Source organism: Medicago truncatula, chromosome 3, assembly GCF_003473485.1.
Source record: "Medicago truncatula cultivar Jemalong A17 chromosome 3, MtrunA17r5.0-ANR, whole genome shotgun sequence".
Classification (NCBI taxonomy): Eukaryota; Viridiplantae; Streptophyta; class Magnoliopsida; order Fabales; family Fabaceae; genus Medicago; species Medicago truncatula.
In genome coordinates this window covers 52,772,077-52,793,967 of record NC_053044.1, presented here as the reverse complement: position 1 = coordinate 52,793,967, position 21,891 = coordinate 52,772,077, and the positions used below count along the sequence as shown (strand labels likewise).

The following is a 21,891-nucleotide window of genomic DNA, read 5'->3' as shown; positions in this document are numbered from 1 at the left end:
CCTCCAGTGCGGAAACAACAACACCACCAACATCGAAGGTGGATCCAGCAAAGGCAGTCGTGCTTAGGAAACTCATAACTTTATCCTACATAAGTTTAACTGGGAGAAACTTTATCTAAAGTTATAGATTTTTCGGTGGTTTCTAATTGAGGGAGACTCGAAACTCTAGCCTAAAGAGGTTTTATTTAAAAATTGCTTAATTTCATTGATTTGGGGGGTTAAATTCAATCCTTAGTTTGCTTCTAAACATGTTTTTGTTCAATTATTTTTCTTCCTTTTTGATTATATGGTATTGAACGATTTCTTCGTAGTTATTTTGAAAGGAGTGAAGAGCACCACCACTTGTACGAACGAGGAAAGGTAGCGGTGGCAGAGGAGACGAGAGGAAAGAGGCAGAGGCGGCAGTGAAGGTGATGATGAAAGAAGATGGAAGTGTGTTGATGTATCAAAGAATACTTATATTAATTTTTTTTAATTACAGCCCTTGGATTTAATTTTTCCACATGGCAGTCATCTATGTATTAAACAAGAGTAAATGGAGTCAAGCAAAATGGAGAAAAGATAGACTCATAAGTGATAGAGTGTGTCTTCTTATTACCGAAATTAATGGTAAACGATTTGATAACATTATAAGAACATATTTATGTAGTAAAAGGAGAAACAAAATGAATTGAATAACATAAAGGTCATGCTAACCGGTGCCCCTGACATCGGTTAAGTATACCAGAAAATAAAGTTATTATTAAAATAGGAAATTTTTCTATTTTTTATGGATTAATTACACAATTTTCAATGCAATAACTACTATAATTTCTTTTTTTTTTTTGTATCCTTAACTAATACCCAAGGCACTGATTAGCATTTTCCATAACATAATATGAATATTTTGCTAATGTTAAATTTACACTAATTAATGATAGCAATCCCGACAAAAATTATGAGGATTGAAATAACACTTTAGATGTACGAACCATAATAAGGGAGGCATATAAATCGAAATTGCATTGAATTATAAATGTTATATTTCTCTTAAGTTTTTAGAACAAACAATTCGATTTTTAATTACAATACAACAATACAAACCAAAAGTCCATCAAAAATATGATCCAGACTAAAAAAGAATGTACAACTGTAAGATCGTGCCTTCAATGATGTCATGAGAATGCGACTCCATGTTGCCATGGTGATGCTTAAAAGATACAAATAGAAGGAAGGAGAGAAGATGCAAATAAACAATTGAAACAGCACAACACATGATTCACATAAAAATGAGAATCATTCAATCAACTCCAAAGAAAGAAATTATATAACTAATGCGACTCCATGTTGTCACACCATAGGCTAAAACAAAATCGAAAAACTCAACACCAATACAAATAAACAAACAGCTAATGTCAGATGCATAAATAGAAGAACCTCCCCATAAAACCAACAGCCTACTCACACCCTAACCAACTAAAATTGCACTCAACCGCCACCAATCGCTACATACTCTAACTAAAATAAAGCTATGAAAAAGTAAAATAAAACTAAATGATTATTAAGTTCAGCGATAATCGTTATTCTCAAAGTTATATATTTGCAATATAAATGAGACATTATGAACCAATATGAGAAATAAGGTGAAACTGTAAAAAGAAAATCTTCCTTTTTTTAAGGTAAAAAGAAAATATTTTCATATAAAATGTGAAACATTATGAGCTAAAATCATCATGCTTGGACAAAAACAAGAATTAACGAAGGTAGGAAAAAGTAAGGTAAAAAAAGAGATCTTTTTTAGCAAGATAAAGAAGAAAATAGGAGATATTATGGTGTTACCTTAGGCTAAAGGATTTGGTTTGAGAGACAAATAGATGAGAAAAAAGGGGAAAAAGTGTGAGTGAAGATGAAAAATGTGGAAGAAATCAATTAGTGTTTATCAAATGATAATGCAGATTAGGTCAATACTACTTATAAGAAAATATCATACACCACTATAAAAAAGAAAAATGTGTAGTTTGAGTGAGAAATGAGAAAAAAGAAAGAGAGGATTTTTTAATTCAATTTCATTTTGTGTTGTACTAATGTTGGGTGGGTGCATTTTTTTTTTTGTGTTTGTGTGCGCAACACAGAGAAACGTGATTGCCGCTTTGTTTTTCCCAATTTGTACTACACAACACACGGATACAGATTCTCCGCAAACAAAGAAATCTTGCATTCACACAGTGAGAAAACGTGGGCCGTGTGATGTATCTAATGGTTGAATACAAAGTTGTTGCAAAATGTATATTTTTCAGTGGAAAAAATGTTGTTGCATTTAGATGGTATAAGTGTTGTTGTCAAAAGTTTTGCAACAATATTTGTTGTCGCTGTCCTAACTAATGTTTTACAACAACAATTATTGTTGCCTTAATTGACATAAGACATTAACTATATTTGCTAGGAAAATGTATCTTTGTCAACAACTAAAATCGTTGTAATAAGTTGTTTTTTCTCAACAATACAAGTTGTTATATATTTTATACGCCAACAACAAAAGTTATTGCCAAAAATTACATTTCTCACAAATTGCCATTTAGTGCAAATGTAATTATATTTTTTAAGTTTATGTTTAAAATCAGTTTGAGTCATACTTTTTAAGTTAAAATATTGTTAATGTAAAAAAACATAAATATAACATTAGTAAGATGTAAGGTCATGAATTATCCATGTTTAACATAAAAATATTACAAACTATCTTTTAAAAATTAAAATAAGAAAAAATATTACAAACTACAAATCACCATTGTTCTTCTAAAAAAAAGTACCAAAAGTTTATCTAATGAACAAGTAACTATGTGACTCCGCCTAATCACATTATTATTTCTTCTACATAACTTGATTTTGTGAATTTCTTTGTGAAATAGTTGAATACTCTCATGTAGCCTGCAATTTCAACACAAAAGTTATTAGTTTAATATGTATTTTCTATCCTTTAATTTTTTTTTTTGTATTTTCTATATAATTAATGAATAAAATGGCAAAAAAAGTGATTGAACGCTAAATGAACTTAACAAGTTTTATTTTTTTACCAATTTCAATTTGTTGTTTTGCTTGAATCATCACGAGTGGCAAATTGATTTGAATAACTTAAACGTCATGTTAATCGATCCCCCTGACACTAGTTAAGAATACTAAAAAAGTTTCAATGCAATAACTACTATAATTTCATTTTTTTAGTATTCTTAACTAGTACCCAGGACACCGGTTAGCATTTTCCATAACATAATATGAATATACTACTAATGTTAAATTTACACTAATTAATGATAGCAATCCCGACAACAATTTATGAGGATTGAAATAACACATTGGATACACGAACCATAATAATGAAGACATATAAATCAAAGTTGCATTGAACTATAAACGTTAGGATATTCTGAATGCTACCATATTTTAGTCATCTCTTAAATTTCTCTTAAATTTTCAGAACAAACAATTCAATTTTTATAAACAATTATAACAATACAAACCAAAAATCCATCAAAAATATGATCCAGACTAAAAAAGAATGTACCACTGTATGATGGTGCCTTCACTGATGCCATGAAAATGCGGCTCCATGTTGCCATGGTGATGCTGAAAAGATACAAATAGAAGGTGAGAGAGAATGTGCAAATAGACAATTGAAATAGGACAACACATGATTTCCATAAAAATGAGAATCATACAATCAACTCCAAAGGAAACTATATAACATGATATAATAAAAAACATACAAAAACAACCAATTATACAACAAAAAGCAAAAACAACCAACTATACAACCTGGTAACAACCTAAACCCACATCAGAGGCTAATACAAAACCAAAAAACTCAACACCAATATAAACAAACAAACAACTAATGTCAGATGCATAAATAGAAGAACCTCCGCAAAAAACCAACAATCTACTCACACTCAAACCAACTAAAACTGCACTTAAACCAACCAAAACTGCACACAACCGCCACCAATCGATGTATACAATAACTAAAATGAAGCTATGAAAAAGTAAAATCAATCAATCTTAAAGTTATATATTTGCAATATAAATGAGACATTATTGTTGTTGTGTACAAGTGTGAGTTACATGTCTCACATCGGATAGAAAAGTAAAGGTTGACCACCTTATAAGTAAGAGGACCCATAAACCCATAGTCTTAAAGTTCTGGGTAAGAGTGTGGTGTCTCTCTTTTTTTGTGCGGTTGTTCTATCCTCAATGTGGATCGTACCCCTAGCTTCTCTCAGTGACCCAACAATTATGAACCAATGTCAAACAATATGAGAAATAAGGCGAAAATGTAAAAATAAAATCTTCTTTTTTTAAAGGTAATTTTTTTTCATATAAAATGTGAAATATTATGAGATAAAATCATCATGATTGAACAGAAATAAGAAATAACGAAGGTAGGAAAAAGTAAGGTAAAAAAGAAATCTTTTTGAGGAAAATAAAGAAGAAAATATGAGTATGGTGTTACCTTTTGCTAAATAAATGGGTCCGAGAGACAAATAGAGGAAATAAAGTGTGAGTGAAGATGAAAAATGTGGAAGAAATCAAATAGTGTCTATGAAATGAAAATGCAAATTAGGTCAGTACTATTTAAGAAAAACTCAACTCATACACCACAATAAAGAATAAAAATGTGTAGTTTGAGTGAGAAATGAAAAAAAATGATTTTTTAATTCCATGTCATTTTGTGTTGTACTAATGTTGATTGGGTGCATTTATGTTGTGTTTGTGTGCGCAACACAGAGAAACATGATTACCAGACTTTGTTTTTTTACAATTCGTACTACACAACATACAAATACAGATTCTCCGCAAACAAAGAAATCTTGCATTCACACAGTGAGAAAAATTTGGGCCATGCGATGTATCTAATGGCTGAAATACATGCACTGCAAGAAAAATGGTTTTTGGCAGCAACATATGTTGTTGCGAAAAATACAAAGTCGCTGCAAAATGTATTCTTCTAGCGAAAAAAATAGCATTGCATGTCGATGGTATAAGTGTTGTTGCGAAAAGTTTTGCAACAATATTTGTCGTTGTTGTCCTAACTAATGTTTTACTACAACAATTATTGTTGTCTTAGTTGACATAAGACAATAACTATAGTCGTTGTGAAAATGTATCTTTGTCAACTAAAATCTTTGTAATAAGTTGTTTTTTCTCGACAATATAAGTTGTTGCTATATATTTTATACGCAACATCAAAAGTTGTTGGCAACAATTACATTTCTCACAAATTACGTCATTTGGTGTAAATGTAATTATATTTTTTAAGTTTATGTTTAAAATCAGTTTGAGTCATATTTTTTAAGTTAAAATATTGCTAATGTAAAAAAATATAACATTAACAAGATATAATGCCATAAATTATCCATGTTTAACAATAAAATATTACAAACTAACTTTCAAAAATTAAAATGTCATGAATTATTCATGTTTAACAATAAAATATTACAAACTAACTTTCAAAAATAAAAATAAAAAATATTACAAACTTCAAATGACCATTGTTCTTCTAACAAAAAGTACCAAAAGTTTATCTAATAAACAAGTAATAACGTGACTCCACCTAATAACATTATTATTTCTTCTACATAACTTGATTTTGTGAATTTCTTTATGAAGTAGTTGAATACTCTTATGTAGCCTACAATTTCAACACAATTAAAAGTTATTAGTTTAATATGTATTTTCTATCCTTTATAAAAAATGTATTTTCTATGTAATTAATGAATAAAAGAGCAAAAAAAAAAAAATGATTCAACACTAAATAAACTTAATAAGTTTTATTTTTGTACCAATTTCAATTTGTTGTTTTGCTTGAATCCTCACGAGTGGCAAATTGAATTGAATAACATAAGAGTCATGCTAATCGGTGCCCCTGACACTGATTAAGGATACCAGAAAAGAAAGTTATTATTAAAAAAGGAAATTTTTTATTTTTTATGATTAATTACACAATTTTCAATGCAATAACTACTATAATTTCATTTTTTAGTTTCCTTAACATAATATGAATGCACTACTAATGTTAAATTTACACTAATTAATGATAGCAATCCACACAAATATTTTTGAGGATTGAAATAACACATTAAATACATGAACCAAAATAAAGGAGACTTATAAATCGAAGTTGCATTGCATTATAAACATTAGGATATTCTATACTTAAAGTTAAGGGAGACATATATAAATCGAAGTTGCATTGATTTATAAACGTTAGAATATTGTATATAGAAAATTAAGTCTGAATTGTAATTTTCATAAATAACTGATGTTTTTGGAATAGAAAGAGATCTGTCTGAAAAAGGAAATATCTTGAAAAAATCAATATTCAAAAGAGCCTAAACATAAAGTCTTTTTTTCCCAACCCTTCAGATTCCAAAAAAATTAAAATTAGTAATTTGGACTTTGACCACGAACTAAATAAAGTCTTATCAATCAATTTAGGCTTAATACATCATTTAATCCTTTGACTTATTTTTTGTTTTCATTTTGGTCCTTTAACTATAAATTGTCTCAATATGGTCCGATAAATCTTCTACCGTTTACTATTTTGATCATCTCTGTTAGTTTTTTCAAAAATCATTAGCCCCTTGTCCACATTTCATTTAATATTGGTGATTGATGGCTGGATTTGGACAGCGCACAAATATACAATGAACTCACAACATATGATTATTTCTATTGAATTTCCTAAAAATTAAAATTAAAAATCATCAAACTCTTCATCTCCTAACTTCATACGTAAAACAAACAAAAAATTCTAGCAACACAAATCCATAAATAATAAAGCAAAATCATTTAAAAAATTATTTCCCTCTCTCTCTCCATATATGTTTTCTTCTCACAAAAAAGAATCTCTCTTCTTCTCTTCTTTTACTCACTCTTCCTTAATGGCCATTTGTGTAAGCAAAAATATCCTCAAATCCTCTATTTTCAACAAAAACAAACAACCATTTTTTCTTCATCATCAACAACAATATCAACCTTTTCAACAACCACAAACACCCAATCTCAATTTCAACAACAACAATTCTGTCATCAACAACAACATTTTCTACAATAGCAACAACAACATCAACATCAAAATCTTCATCAATTTCATGCTTCTGATTTCTATCTTCATCAATCTCCGAAATAATAACTCAAAATTAAATTTTGAATAACCTAGAGATAAAAACACAAAAACAAGGTTGGTCATGATTGTGTGTTGTTGAGGAAGTTGGGTTTTGTGGAGTAAAGATTTTAGGGAGGGTGAAGGAGGAATTTTGGGTTAATGGGTAGATTAATTTGGGACAAAATTAATTTTTTATGATTTTGGTTTCCTAATGAGAACCAACATTAGCAAGGAGTAATTTATTCTAATCGTATGTGTATGTGTATGGTAGTGTGAGGTGAAGGCATGAGAGAAGTAACCCATAACATGTGTTGGTGAAAATTTGGATCGTAACAATTAATGAGTGTTCATCAACAATTAATGAGATTGATTTGAGAGTTTATTAGTGATTTAAAGATGAATTAATTAAAAATAATGAATTAGAGTTTTTTTTTCTTGTTTTTTTTCTTTCCAAGATGATGAATAAAGATGAAAGGGAGTTTTATTTGGGGATGAAGAAGAAAGATAGGGAAGAGATGGAGGGAAAAAATTAGGTGTTTGTGCTTCATTATAAGCTACAATAGACTCCTTCATGATCCAACGATCTACATTTAAAAAAAAATCAAACGGTTAAAAATAAAAGATTAATAAGGTCTATGGTGGACCACCCATAAAGTTGATTCACCTTAGACGTTTAAGGTGAAAAACTAACCGAGATGGCCAGAATGGTAAACAACAGTAGAGTTATGAGACCAAGTTAAGACACTTTATAGTCATGAGACCAAACTGAAAATAAAAAATAAGTTAAGGGAACAATGTATTAAGTCATCAATTTATTAAAATCTTCTTTCTTTCGACTAGGAAAAAAAAACTAAAGTTGTTCTAAATAATTTGTTATTTTTATAGTTCATTAACACTTAAACCTTTATTGTTTGAAGTTGCAAATTTTGCCAAGGAGTAGGCTAAAACATTTCCCGCTCTCTATACATATAATAAAAAAACCAAACAGAGAAGTAAATTATATCCCTAGAATCCAAGCTTCCCGGATACAATTATTTGCATAACCATAGATAACTTCTTTCACTTTTTAATTTTTATGAGGTGTGGATAACTTCTTTCGTTGGAGCCCAAGAACTTCTAAAACAACTTATATTCATTTATTTGTATCTTTCATTCATTCTCTTTACTGGCAACTTGCAAATGATATTTGTCCGGAGAAATGTCATCAAGAAAGCATCACAAAGAGAATGTGACAATGGGTGTTGCTATATATCCCACAAGTTACCAATGTTTCTCAACTTCTCAAGCGTGTTCTCTGAAAAGGAAAAAGTTTAATTGGTTATTTTGGAATCGTGAGTCATTCGCGAGACATTTGATCGTGGTAAATAGTAGTTTTATATTATAATATTTGATCATGGTTTAGTTCTAAATTCCAGATTAAGTTTGTCAAAAAAAGTTGTACCAAAAAAAAGTTTGTAGAAAAAAATCCATATTAAGTGATGTATTTGCAAAAAAAAATTGTCAAAAAATAATTGACTTACTTTTAAGCTGACTTGTTTTAGTTTTACCCCTTATAAATACTTTTTACATTGGAAGATGAGAAAATGAGTTTTGGATGCATTGGAAATTTTATTTCGTTTCACATAAGTTGGTCATTTTTGGCATAACCAAATTTTTATGGTCTGTTTGTAGAATTATTTTTATAATATTTTCTTCTAAGTTAGTTAGACAAATGAAAATTAAGTTCTATATAATATACTATATCGATCGATCAGCTAAAAAACATTGCTTTGTAAGTATCCAAGTTCATGAGAAATTGGATTTATAAATTTAAAAATGTTGCACTGCTCAGCCCACATAACCTCATGGAAAATGAGCAAGAATACTAGAATTCGTGACGAAAATACAAGCACAAAAAATGAGCTGATTTAGCCAAACAATGTGAGAAATCCACACAAATAAATATTTGAACAAACCACATCTTAACAATTACACAAAATACAATAATAAAATAAAATGGATTAGTTTACAAAATAAAAAAATATTATTAACACAGTCTTAACACTTCTTTTTCAATGCTATTTTTTATTGGTTGAAATTCACATGAGTTATAAGTTATAACATAGTGAGTGACGGTGTATCCCATAAATTTCAACCAATAATAAAGAATATGTTACAAAGAAAGTGTTAAATAGTGTTAACAACAATTACCAAAGAGAAATAATACATAACCACACACTTATAGTGCACGTACATACTTAGGAAACAATGAGATACAACCTAATTTGAATCCTTAGGCACATTGAAAACCAGGAGGGATTGTTTTTTGACAAGCACCAAGGATCCAGGTGAGGGTGAGAGGTACGTTCAAGTTTATTCCAAGCACATTGGCCTTAATTGCAGTGCAAAGACAAAGTGCAGCATCCAAATCAGCCAAACCTTTGATTATTGCACAACAATTACTACCTGAAGCAGGATTTCCAACAACAACATTAACCAGTCCTAAAACATCAGCACAAACCCCTAACTTTAAGGTATCTTTGGGGCAGTGACCTTGGGGTGAAGGTTTTGGCTTTGGCTTTGGTGATGGTGAGCATGAACCCTTAGCCTCAGTAAATGTTGAGTAAGCAAGGAGAGAAAGTACTAAAATGGTGGCTGAGAATAATTTGGTGTTGGAAGCCATGACTATAGTTTACTTTACAAATTAAATGTAGCAATATTTGTGTTGATTGAGAGTTGAATGAGTGAACCTATTTTAAAGGCAACAAAAATTGGAAGGTGCACCCTAGAAATCTAATTGAGTGGAAGTGAGTGAATTTGTGATAACGTTTCCAGTTGGTACTTTTGTAAGCTTATGAAAAAATGAGTTGTAATATTTTGGATGATTATGTGCCTTTTTTTCATTTGTTATTATCTCTCTCTCCCACCCACCATTTTATCTACATGAAATGAGTGTGAAGAATTTAACACTGTAACTTTAGATAACATAGTTAAAATCTCTTAAGTCAGTTGTAAAAGAACATGTTTGTAGGACACGCACGACACTCAAAAAAGTCACCCATAGAAATTGATGTCCCATATTTTTTTCTCATGCGGAAAATTGCATGATTTTGTATGTTTTGAATTTGGTTTAGCTTGCCATTCACGCTTTCCATGGCCATTTTCATTGGAAACAAACATGCATCTAGGGTGTTTTTTGGTTTCGGGGAATATAAGGATTTCAGACATTTAAAATTGATTTTGACATATTTGAATATTGATATCGATTTGAATTGAGATTTCTTTCAAAATTTATTCTTATTTAACACTAAAATTTGTAGCTTTGAACTCCAAATGTTTTTTATATTTAAATTTACCGCTCAACTCACTTTAGGTAGATATATCCAAACATAATTTAGTTCACTTTCAACTAACTTTTAACCAAAATCAATATAACAAAATCTATTAGTTAAAAATTATTTTTTGTCATGGTGAAGCCAAATCACGCGGTTAGTGTTTGACTGATTGATTGATTGCGGCTTCCTCTATGGTATGCTTAAATTGGTGAAATAGAGCTGAATGAAATAAGTTGCCTAGATTTTAGAAATAAGGTGACAACTAGGGTACCCATGGAAGAATGATGAGTAATTTACCCCAACCAATACACATTAGCCACATAAGCACATTTTTAAGTGGTATCCATGAACTATCTTGACCCCACCAACAAATTGCTCATTTTTATTGGTTGGTGGGTAAATTACCCACCATTCTTCAAAGGTAATCTAGAAAAAACCTAGAAATAAATGTTATGGAGATCAGTTTTATTACACTTTATTCCACCTTATACCATCAACCTAAACATATATTACATACCCTTAAGTTTCATATGGGAAACTCGTTGCTTGATTTACAAAGTGACATTATTCTTTAAGTTGCAAACACTTCGCCTTTAAAAGAATGACCTTTCTATTATTTTAGTTGAAATGCTCAGAATTTTTGCTTTTTTTGGATACAATTTTAACTGCCTAGAGTTTACAAATGAAAATTCTAAGTATTAAAATATTTTCTTCTAAGCCAATTAGTAAAACATGAAGCTCTAGTAGAACATATAGCGATCATGAAATTGTATTTATAAATTATTGTGCTCCTCAACGCACGTAACATTTGGACTTGACAAACAAACATAGTATTTCACAATATATTAATGAATACAAGCTTGCCAAATTATTAATTTGACCAAAACACGTTAAGAAATCTACACAGATGAATGTTTGGACAGACTACACATTAACAAACTACATAAAACAATGACAATGACAATGACAATGACAATGGACGTGTTAACAACACACTCTTTCATTTCTTTGCAAAACTTTGTTTTATTGGTTGAAATTCATGCATGTTTTATTAATTTAGACGTGTCATGTAATTTTCAATGTGAATGTAACTCATGAATTTCAACCAATAACATAAAAAATGTTACAGAGAAAGTATTAGAAAGTGTGTTGTTAACGATTTGCCTCGTATAGAAACAACTATTAGTGCACATACATACTTATTCAACAATGAGACACAACCTAATTGGAATCCTTAGGGACATTGGAAACCAGGAGGGACGGTTTTTTGACATGCACTAAGGAGCAAGCTGAGAGTGATAGGCACATTCAGGTTGATCCCAAGCACGTTAGCCTTAAGTGCAGTGCAAAGACAAAGTGCAGCCTCCAAATCAGCCAAACCCTTAATCAATGCACAACATTTACTACCTGAAGGAGGATTTCCAATAACAACATTAACCAACCCTAAAAGATCAGCACAAACCCCTAGCTTTAAGGTATCCTTAGGGCATTGACCTTTGGGTGAAGGTGGAACAGGAGTAGGTGAAGGTGTTGGCTTTGGTGATGGTGGACAATTAGCTTCAGTGAATGTTGAGTAGGCAAGAAGAGAAAGCACTAAAATCAAGGCAGAGAATTTGTTGGAAGCCATGACTATAGTTTACAAATTAAATGTATGTGTTATTCAGGTGAATGAGTGAACCTTTTTTATAGGCAAAAAAATGTTGTAAGGTGCACATAAGAAATCTTAATTGAGTGGAAGTGAGTGAATAGTGTAATGATGTTTCCATTTGGTATTTTGGTTGATTATGTGTCTTTTTCTCATTTGCTATTATCTCTATATGACCCAATAGTGATAAATTCAAAATCAGGAAGGTGTTATGTTGCTTCAATATGTGGACTAGCTTTATTTACTATCACACCAAAGGTTCACATTCCGCTGGGAAGTGATAATATTTTCAAGGCTATGATCATGAGAATGCCCAACAATCACAAATTTACGTACTATTAGATTGTTTTGTTCCTCTCATGAAAGGGGCAGCTTTGGCTTATGTGCATGTGAACAAAAAAGGTGAAAAAATTATTCCACTTAATTTCACTTGTTGAATATACAAAATTAATAGATGCAAATAGTAGAGTAATATGAGAGCCTGCTTTATACAATCTATAATTTTACTATTTTAGTGAGCAACTTTGAAATTTAATCATTTTTTTAATATTAACTCAATCTTTGCCATCTCTTCGTATCATTCTAATGTATTTTAACATTTTTTTTTTTATAAAATGTATTTCACATTTTGAGCTTTTACCAATTAAAAAAAACATTATGAGCTATTGATCGACTGTCCAGCTAAATATGGAACTCGTGCAATGATTGTTTTCGTCTATTATAAGTTGATTGATTCTCCTATATAGTTGATTGATTTTGAGTTTTTTTTTTTCTTTCAGTTATTCTTTTTTTGTTCTTAATGAATAAAAACAACAGCTCAATAGTTTTATTAGTTGTCATGTTTTATGAGTAGAAATCAAATTTGGTACTCATATACCTTGCATATCAACCATTTGTGACTGATTCTCTAGTGGTATTTTTCGATCATCTAACTTGAATTTACAGATTTTGGCCTCTAAATAACTTTTAGGGGTAATTTTCATTCTTCAATTTTTAAAAATAAGCAAATATGGTCTAATCATGTTGTAAAAACAACAAATATACTTGTTAAAAAAAACAATATGGTCTAATCATATTATCAAAACTATTACTTTTCTCACCTTGATAAATTCTCGTGCGCCCTGCAAAAATTCCATAAATATCCTTGGTCTGAATTACGTAATCCGGACCAGATTGTTATTGTTTTCGGAATATATAATTCGGACAAATACGATATGAATATTTTGTGTCTTTCTTTGATGTCAAGGGTCTCTGTTGACCGTTATACGACCCCCGCATAAGCTGCAATGCAATTGCAGGGGTCGTATGAGCGGTCAACAATGACCATGACACCACTAACACTCCTAAAATCTACCTGAAAAACTAATTTTTTTTGAAGAAAATGTAAGAAAGGAGGGTGAAGAAGAATGAAGGAAAATGTTGAAGATTCAAGCCTTTTTATAGCCTAAAACAAGTCATAGGTAATTTGGAAGTCAAGGAAAACTTGTTTTTCATTCAAAACCGTCCAAAAAAACGTATTAAAACTCCACTAACCGGCATAACCTTTGGTGAAACGTCACCGGCCAAAATGTTACTGAGGGTTTCTGGATTTTATAATCCGGAATGCATGAAGCTATTCCGAATTTTAAAGTCCGAACTGCATCAGACCCTTTTGTTTGGATCGTTTTCGTTGCAAATGCCTTGGGAAAAAAATAGAATAAAGGTACATAATATAAATTGAAGCAACATGAGAAAATAAACAGTTAAAAAAACCATAATAACATAAATGATGAATCTTTTGGGAATGTGTTTTCAAGAGGATTTCTTTGAGTTAGATGTTGCTGCCTTGCCAAATGACATATTCATCTGGCAGACAGCAAGATCTAACTCATAGCAACCTCTTGATATTTTTGAGTTATCTGTGTATCAAGGAGGCATCAAGGAGTATCTATATATTTTTGACAACATGATGAGGATCTTCATCATGCTTTTATATAAAGATCTGTATATTTAAAACAGCATGAGAAAGATCCTTAGCACAATGACAAAAATTTGCATGGTCTCTTTGGTATGATTGTTTGTATCTTTGACAGCATGGAGAAGATCTTCATCACGCCGTCAAATAGAGAGCTAACTCATATATTTGCGACAACGTGGGGAAGATCCTCAGCTTAATGACAAAAATTTGCATGGTTTTCTTTGTTGTGTTTGTGTGTTTTGATGGTGTTGAAGTTGAAAACCGGAGAGGATGTATTTATAGAGGTCCTTGGATGTTGCGGACCACATAAACTCTTGGTGCAATGTGGTCCATACAAAAGAATCCTATGCTGAGGTATTCTAGATTTCGTTTTCCAGAACACACATACGCCCTAGGCAAGTCCGGATTTGGTAATCCGAAAAGCATATCTTTGGTTATTTTATCGAATAAATGAATATATTTGACGTAAATTAAAACATAATGAAAGTTTAAATAATATATATATTATTCAAAACATAATGCAACAACTTAATTCAACAACACATAACTAACACTCAATTAAAACAACATAAAACACGCGATTAAGTAAAACATAGCACATTATCACGGATCATCTAAACTAACTTCTTCCTCCTCTGGTCCCTCCAGCAGAGCCCGGATCTCTTCGTAGTTCCTGGTCCGGTGCAAACTTTCCAGAATTTGTTCAGCAGATATAACCAACGAAACGTCCAGCTCGATCGATCCTCTTGTACTGTGCTAACCAAAGACAGAGAACATGGTTCGCACGTCGTCGTTGTTCTTGAGTTTCATCTGGCTGAAGCGAAGAGATCCGGTTGAGTCGGACAACGAACATCGATATTCAACTCCGACCACCCTCCTCGTGTCTTTGTGGTTGAGTTGACGGTTGATTTGATCCAGCTCATCCTTAAGCTCGGAGAGGGTGACATCGTCTTGAATCCTAAACAGATGGGGTGGTGTTCCACCGTTGTAGTATACTGCCGCTAGCTTGGTGTTCGGATCAAAGCCAGGGAATTTCACGCTTTTTTGTCTGATGTAGTTTACTTGTAATGAAAACAAGGACCCCAATTTATAGAGGTATGTGGGCGTTGTAGACCACAAAAAATTGTCGGTGCATGTGGGACACACAAAATAATCCAATGTTGAATAAATACGGATTCTAAAATCCGAACCAACCCTCACCATACTCAAAGTCTCAAGTTTCCCTTTGTTCACCCCAACATGATATGTTTTCGAAATATATATTCTGAAATATATGTGTATTCCGGATTACACCAGAAGCTTTTGGTCGGTGGTCTGCACCACAAAGAAAACGTTTTTCAAACGTTTTTGACGGTGGTCAAGTTGAAAAACGTGTTTTTACACTTTTTTGACTTGAATTGATGGTTTCCTGATGTTTTTTTAATCCCCCTCCGCTATAAATATGGTTCATTTCCTCAAATATTTTGCACACCTTCTTTTTTCTCCTCTTCTCCTCTACAACGATGTGTTTCCATCGTTGGCCTTTCATAGAAAGAGGCCTCTTTGGAAATCCATCAGGGGTCATATGATCGGTCAATAGGAAAGGGGTCAGTCTGGGTGTGAGGTTGGTTTGCCTAGGTGTCATGTTGACCATTATGGTTTCTTGTTCCCTAGAGGTCCATGTGCCCCCTATGTCTCCCCACCAACACCAAAGCTACTGGTATGCCCTATCAGACAACATTGGTTTCTTCTTCCCTGCCGTCTTCTTTCCTCCCCCCCCACCCCCGTCTTTCCTCTCTACCGGTGGCTGGAGCCACCAGTATTGCTTATGTAATAAGTTAAGAGTAGAAATAGATTTAGCATCTTATGTAATAAGCTTAAAAAGCTTGAAAATTATTGTAATGTATTGTTCATATATTAATAAAATGAGTTGTTTTTATGTTTGTGTCTTTTTATTTCTGTTTTTTATTTTATTTGCATTTTATTTTACGAATTTTGAAAATTAAAATTGCAAAAGTTCTGGTAAAACATTATTCCGGATTTTCAAATCCGGAAACATCTGCAAAATTCTAACAATGCAATCCGGAAAACGAAATCCGGACTAGGGGTAAAATTGAAAAAAAAAATAAGGCGCGGGTGGAAAGGCATAGGGTGGGAAAAGTAATAGTCTATTATCAAATGCTCTTTTCTATACTTACCAAAAACGACTTAGTACATCCTTAAAAAAAAAAAAAAAAAAAAAAAGGTTTATTTGTACTTTTCCACCATATCTTTTACCAATTGTGTGATTCTACAAATAAAATAATAAATATCATTGAGGATATTAAGCTACTTTCGTGAGATTGACTCTCAATCTCATGAAGATTTTTGACATTGAACTTGATTAAGTTATAATATACTACTATTCTTCATGAATGCTTAGATATATCTCGGATACTTGATGTTTGCTTTTTTTCTTTTGTTACAATCTTGATGTTTGTTTGTTTGTATTTTATTTAAAAACCATTTTCACTTAAATTTCAAAGTCACATGTAATTCTTGACTTTTGCCACCACCAATCACCCCTCATATCAACATTAGTCACAACTCTAACCATCATTATGTCCATCTCATTTAATTGTTGTGGTCGTTTGATTTTCAACCATCACTTTAACAGTCGTTTGTCGTTATTTCTGACAATCATCATAGGTTTGAGAAATCATGAGTATTGTTAGTCCTCTTAATAGCTGCTCCATAAAGATTGATAGGATAAAATATGGTTTTGGTCCCTGTAAATATGTCTCGTTTTGGTTTTAGTCCCTGCAAATTTTTTTTGTTGTTTTTGGTCCCTGCAAATATGTCTCATTTTGGTTTTGGTCCCTGGCTTCACTTTTGTGATAATTTGCACACGTGGCACATGATGACTGAACCATTTATTAGAGAAATAGTCCCTGCAAAATCTTTTGATTTTGTAAAAGGTCCCTGCAAAATATTTTGTTTTTGGAAATAGTCCCTGCAGGGACTATTTCCAAAAAAATAATATTTTGCAGGGACCAAAAACAACAATTTTTTTTTACAGGGACTAAAACCAAAACGAGGCATATTTGCAGGGACCAAAACCATATTTTAGCCAGATTGATAATCCAACACAAAGCAAATTTGTAATATTAAGGATGTATTTATTTTTGCTTAAAAAAAAGATTTTGTTTTAAAAAAATCAAGAGATTTTTTTTATAGGAATTTTGAAAAAAAAACTTAAGCTAATTTCCATTTGTTTACTAATAAACATCATTTTTTAAAAAATTTGAAATTCTTACACTTTAGTTCTTTATTTTTAGAAAATAAATAAATTTTGGAAAAGCTACTAGAAGTATCTTTTTATTTTGAGGCTAATAATAATTTTTTAACAAAATGTTTTTTTTTTTAATCTGAAACAGGCACAATAAATGTAATAAAAGTGACTTTTTGGTTTAAAAAATCCAAATCAAACGGGCCTTTAATGTTAACATAAGTACTATTGTTTACTGTTTTCTAGGATATTATTTCTGTCATTAGAAATATTTTTATGTTTTAATTTTTTTTTGAGGTAATGTTTAATTTTTTTGAGATATTTTTAGATACTCTCACTCAACACATCATTCTTACACCTAACCAATAAAAAGATGACACATGTTGTTAACTTTAAAAAAGTGTGATTTTAATTAAGGAAATGGAAACATAAATGGTGGTGGGTGGTTCTTGTCGATTAAAGAAAGTGAAAAAAGGGGAGAGAAATATTAAAAGTAATGATTTTTTTTTATATTAATTTTTTTTATTATTTTAATGAGGTGTTAAATCTTAACTAGTTGGATGTAAAAATAATGTATTGGGTAAGAGTTTATGTAAAAATTTCTCAATTTTTTTATATATTGAGCCATAGTGAGATAAGGTAAATATAATATTCAACTTAAAACAAAAAAAAAAACTGAAACTAAATTCAAATGAAAATAAAAACTCAACATTGAAATTAGATTTCATTTTTAAAATGTGTACAACAAACAGAAAATTGAAAACTACACCAATAGGAGATAGAGATGGAATTGTTAGCTATACATTTCCAGCCAATTAATCAAATGAATTATTTGTCTTGTTTTCACGACCACTACCAAGCTGGCATGAAATAATTGAAATCTAATCCAATAGCACATGCCTCGTTTCGTATAATTTACACGTCGCATGCAACATCAACGCTCGTATTGCACTAGATAACGAGGTCAACATCCTTGTATAATCCATACACTCTATGCTCACATCTTAGATTGAAATATGAAAGACCATTTTTTGACAACAAACGCACCAAAATCAAACTTTATTCCATTGTTTTGTCAAACAATCGTACTAGACCGTTTCTGAGATTTTGTTGGTCTATGACGAACCTACGATTTGAATTCTAAATAATGATTACATAAAAAGTTAAAATTTTTAAAGTGTGGAAATAATTTGCTTGAAAATGATAAATTTTACTACGTTAATATATTATCTAACAAAAACATTAAAATTCATAAAAATAAAAAAAAAGAGTTTTTATTCATATTCAAATTCTCATACAAAAAAATTCTTACATGTATTTTTAGATGCAAAGTCACTAGTAATATGTCTACATCAATACATAAAATGGATAGACCATTCAACCTTTCTCGTGACATTCTCAACTAATTTTTCAATAATGATAACCTTTGAAAATCTTCGATAGAAAAAGTGAGATTCAATTTCCTAATAGGCCCTTTTCAATTAAAATGTCTTTGATTTTAGCATCAAGAATATCCAACTTCTATGATCGTAAATATCAAAAGGAAGGATGAAGTGGTCATCGATGCCTACATTGATATTTGAGGCATCAAGAATAATATCATGGTCATCGATGAGATTGTCATCATTCAAATTTTCATTAGAATGTTCAAGGTTATCTTCTTCTACTTTCATCATTGTTTTAAGACTCTTCTACTCATTTACTAACAAATTTAAGTTATCCTTTTTGTGATTTTGTTAATTCTAATGCTCTTTTTTTCTTTTCCTTTTTTTATTAGCAGATGCATGTTTTTGCGAAAACATTATACCATAACAATAAATTATAACTGGGTCAACAAAAAAATGAACTCATTATTAACAATCGCGCCTCTCTTTAGAATTTAAGCAATTTTTTTGACCTAATGAACCCTTGTTTTTTTTTGTTGGGCCCTGATTTTGTATTTAATCTTTGGAGTTTAGGACTGTCATCCTCCTCGCCTTGCCTCAGATACGGCTGTCATCCTCCTCGCCTTGCCTCAGATACGGCTATACCTTCGTAGATATTTCAGTCATTTTTCTTTTCTTGAGAGGATTTCAAGAATTCATTTAGCAGCTACAATTTGAGATTTTGTATATATAGTGAAATATTAATGTATTTTTCTCCATTTTTTTATAAAATAATAATAATAATAAGTAAAGTAACTATTTCTAGAATTACTGGTAGATTAACTTTATTTTTCCCACAAATTATTATTATTACTGTAGTGTAATATTAATTATTGATGTCGTATGGTTTAAGGTCTTTCATGCTACAATTATTAGGTATTTTTCCAGCTAATTAAGGGGGTCTTAGGTTTCAGTTGATTGAACAGAAAAGGCCCGTGGATCTATAATGGTCCAAGGCCCACTAATATTGAAGAGGTCCACTAGGAAGGGAATTTAAAACGGACCAAAAAAGGAAGAGACCTGTAGGGTAAGGCAACCATTTAATATTCACTAGGAAGGGACTTTGAGATTTCTCCAATGCCCTAAATGAACATCACTCCCACTACCTACCTACACTCGAGGGTAACTTAGATTGCATTTTATGGACAAGCTACGGTAGAACTAAATACATAAAGACATATATCATCTCAAAAGTTAACATTTTGTTCATCGCCAAATACCCCAAATCAAATGCTTTTTATTTTAAGCTAAACATTTGCTAAATGACGACTTGTCCGTCCTCAATTCTGCCCCCTCTCCTATATTTAGCACAAAGAACTTGGACTCTAGATTTTGGTCTCACTCTCACCCACCATCAAGAACCAACCAAACTTCATAATGTACGCATGATTCATAGGTTGTGATCTGCACAAGACCTGAACCTTCTAAACTCTTAGGGAGAGTAACAATATTCCAATTAATCATATGTTTTTTTTTTTTTATCTTCTTCACCATCACCCCATATTAAACCTCTCTGGATTTTTTCAACCTCATGCATGTAACTTATTGGAATTTTCATGGACATCGTATGATAATCAAGGATGGTTGAAAAACTTCTTTAGATAAATGCAATAGAGAGTTGTTTTGCCTTTCATCATGCAACTTCTTCTCAATTTTCTCAATCAAATAATTAAAACCAACTTTCTTGTGAGCTCTATTAAAAGTTGAAATTCCAAGGTATATTCATAAAAATGAAACGTTAGTATATCGGGAGAGCATGTTCGACTTATCACGAATTGAAGATGAAATTGTTATATGATCATCAATGTCAATGTTACTGATAAAATTTCATTTTCCTTATTATTTTTTTTTAATAAAAGATAGCTATTGACAACACACCTAGAATTAGTATAATAATCTCTCTCCTTTAATATAAACACCTATTGTATTTTTTTTTCTTCACTTTTATTAAAAAAAGTTGATAGTGTAATTAATGTGTTTATTTTATGCATGAATCCTAAAATGCCTTTTGTATGTGTGTAGTAAATTTGGACTTTTTAGAAAGCACTTAGTGGTATTGGTTAAGGGTTTATTTGGAAAAGAAACAATAAATGTATCTAATAAACTTATATGCAGGAACAAATTTTTAGTCAAATGAGCACTTATATATTCAGACAGATAGAGCATGTTGTTGACAAAAAAAACTAGTATAATATAATTATGAGAAATGTCAACAAGTGACCCCTAGCGGTTTTAAGACCTTTAAATGGTAAATTATTATGATAGTTGTACGTTGTATTCAATGTATTAGAAATTAAAACAATTAACCTTTTTAATGGATAATTTTTTTAATTAAAATGTTTCAAGAGTGCTCGAGAGACATTCGTTAACAAGACGATATATTTCTATAAGGTAATGCTAACCGGTGCTTCCAGGGCACTAGTTAAGAAAACAAAAAGAGAAAATTTTAAGTAAAAAAAAAAGATACTCCCTCCATTCCTTTTTTTTTTTTTTTTGATGTTTTAGGTGATTGCACACATATTAAGGAATCATTAAATTATAGAAATAATTGTATGGTTTATACTAAAATACCCTTACTTACTCCTTGATGGTGAGTTTTAAATAGTGCATGGGTAGTTGAAGTAATTCTTATTATTTCAGATTACTACTCCTCGGCAATTGTACTCCTTCTAAATTTTTTAACCCTTTTTTAATTCAATTGTGATAAGTCAATAGTTCCAACTTATTTAATTATTAGAGTGTGTTTTTCAACGAGGGTAAAATTGGATAAAAAGTATTAAAAATTCTAAAACATCAAAATTTTTAGAATGAAGTTTAAGTTCTAAAACATCAAAAGAAAAGGAATGGAGGAAGTACTTTTTAAGCATTGATTTCACAATTTTAAATGCAAGTATTATCCTTTTTAGATCATTATTTAAGTATTTAATACAAATATTACTATATTTGACTTATTAACCCGTGCTCCGGAAATACCGATTATCACGACCCTCGTCTATACCACAAAATTCAAAAGGTGTCTTGCCTCTTCATCATTGATTACAACTCAGTTGTCAAAAAATCATTGATTATAGCTTAAATTGTTTTCTTACGAAGATCACCACTTTAATCAACCATCATTTTTTTTAACCCACTAAGATTACAACGGTGTAGTGCTTTTTTTTTTTTT

At 31.0% G+C, this 21,891-nt stretch overlaps 2 protein-coding genes across 2 annotated transcripts; both read right to left on the bottom strand.

The window, feature by feature from the left end:
- Window positions 1-9,044: 9,044 nt before the first annotated feature.
- On the bottom strand, window positions 9,045-9,935 carry LOC11426763 (pEARLI1-like lipid transfer protein 1). Its single transcript, XM_003603315.4, has one exon. The coding sequence runs from the start codon at window positions 9,798-9,800 to the stop codon at window positions 9,411-9,413; it is 390 nt and encodes a 129-aa protein (XP_003603363.1). The 5' UTR covers window positions 9,801-9,935; the 3' UTR covers window positions 9,045-9,410.
- A 1,270-nt stretch (window positions 9,936-11,205) lies between these two features.
- Window positions 11,206-12,135, bottom strand: LOC11432458 (14 kDa proline-rich protein DC2.15). The gene has a single exon (XM_003603314.4). It carries the CDS (start codon window positions 12,077-12,079, stop codon window positions 11,687-11,689), a length of 393 nt encoding a protein of 130 aa, XP_003603362.1. The 5' UTR covers window positions 12,080-12,135; the 3' UTR covers window positions 11,206-11,686.
- Window positions 12,136-21,891: the final 9,756 nt, after the last annotated feature.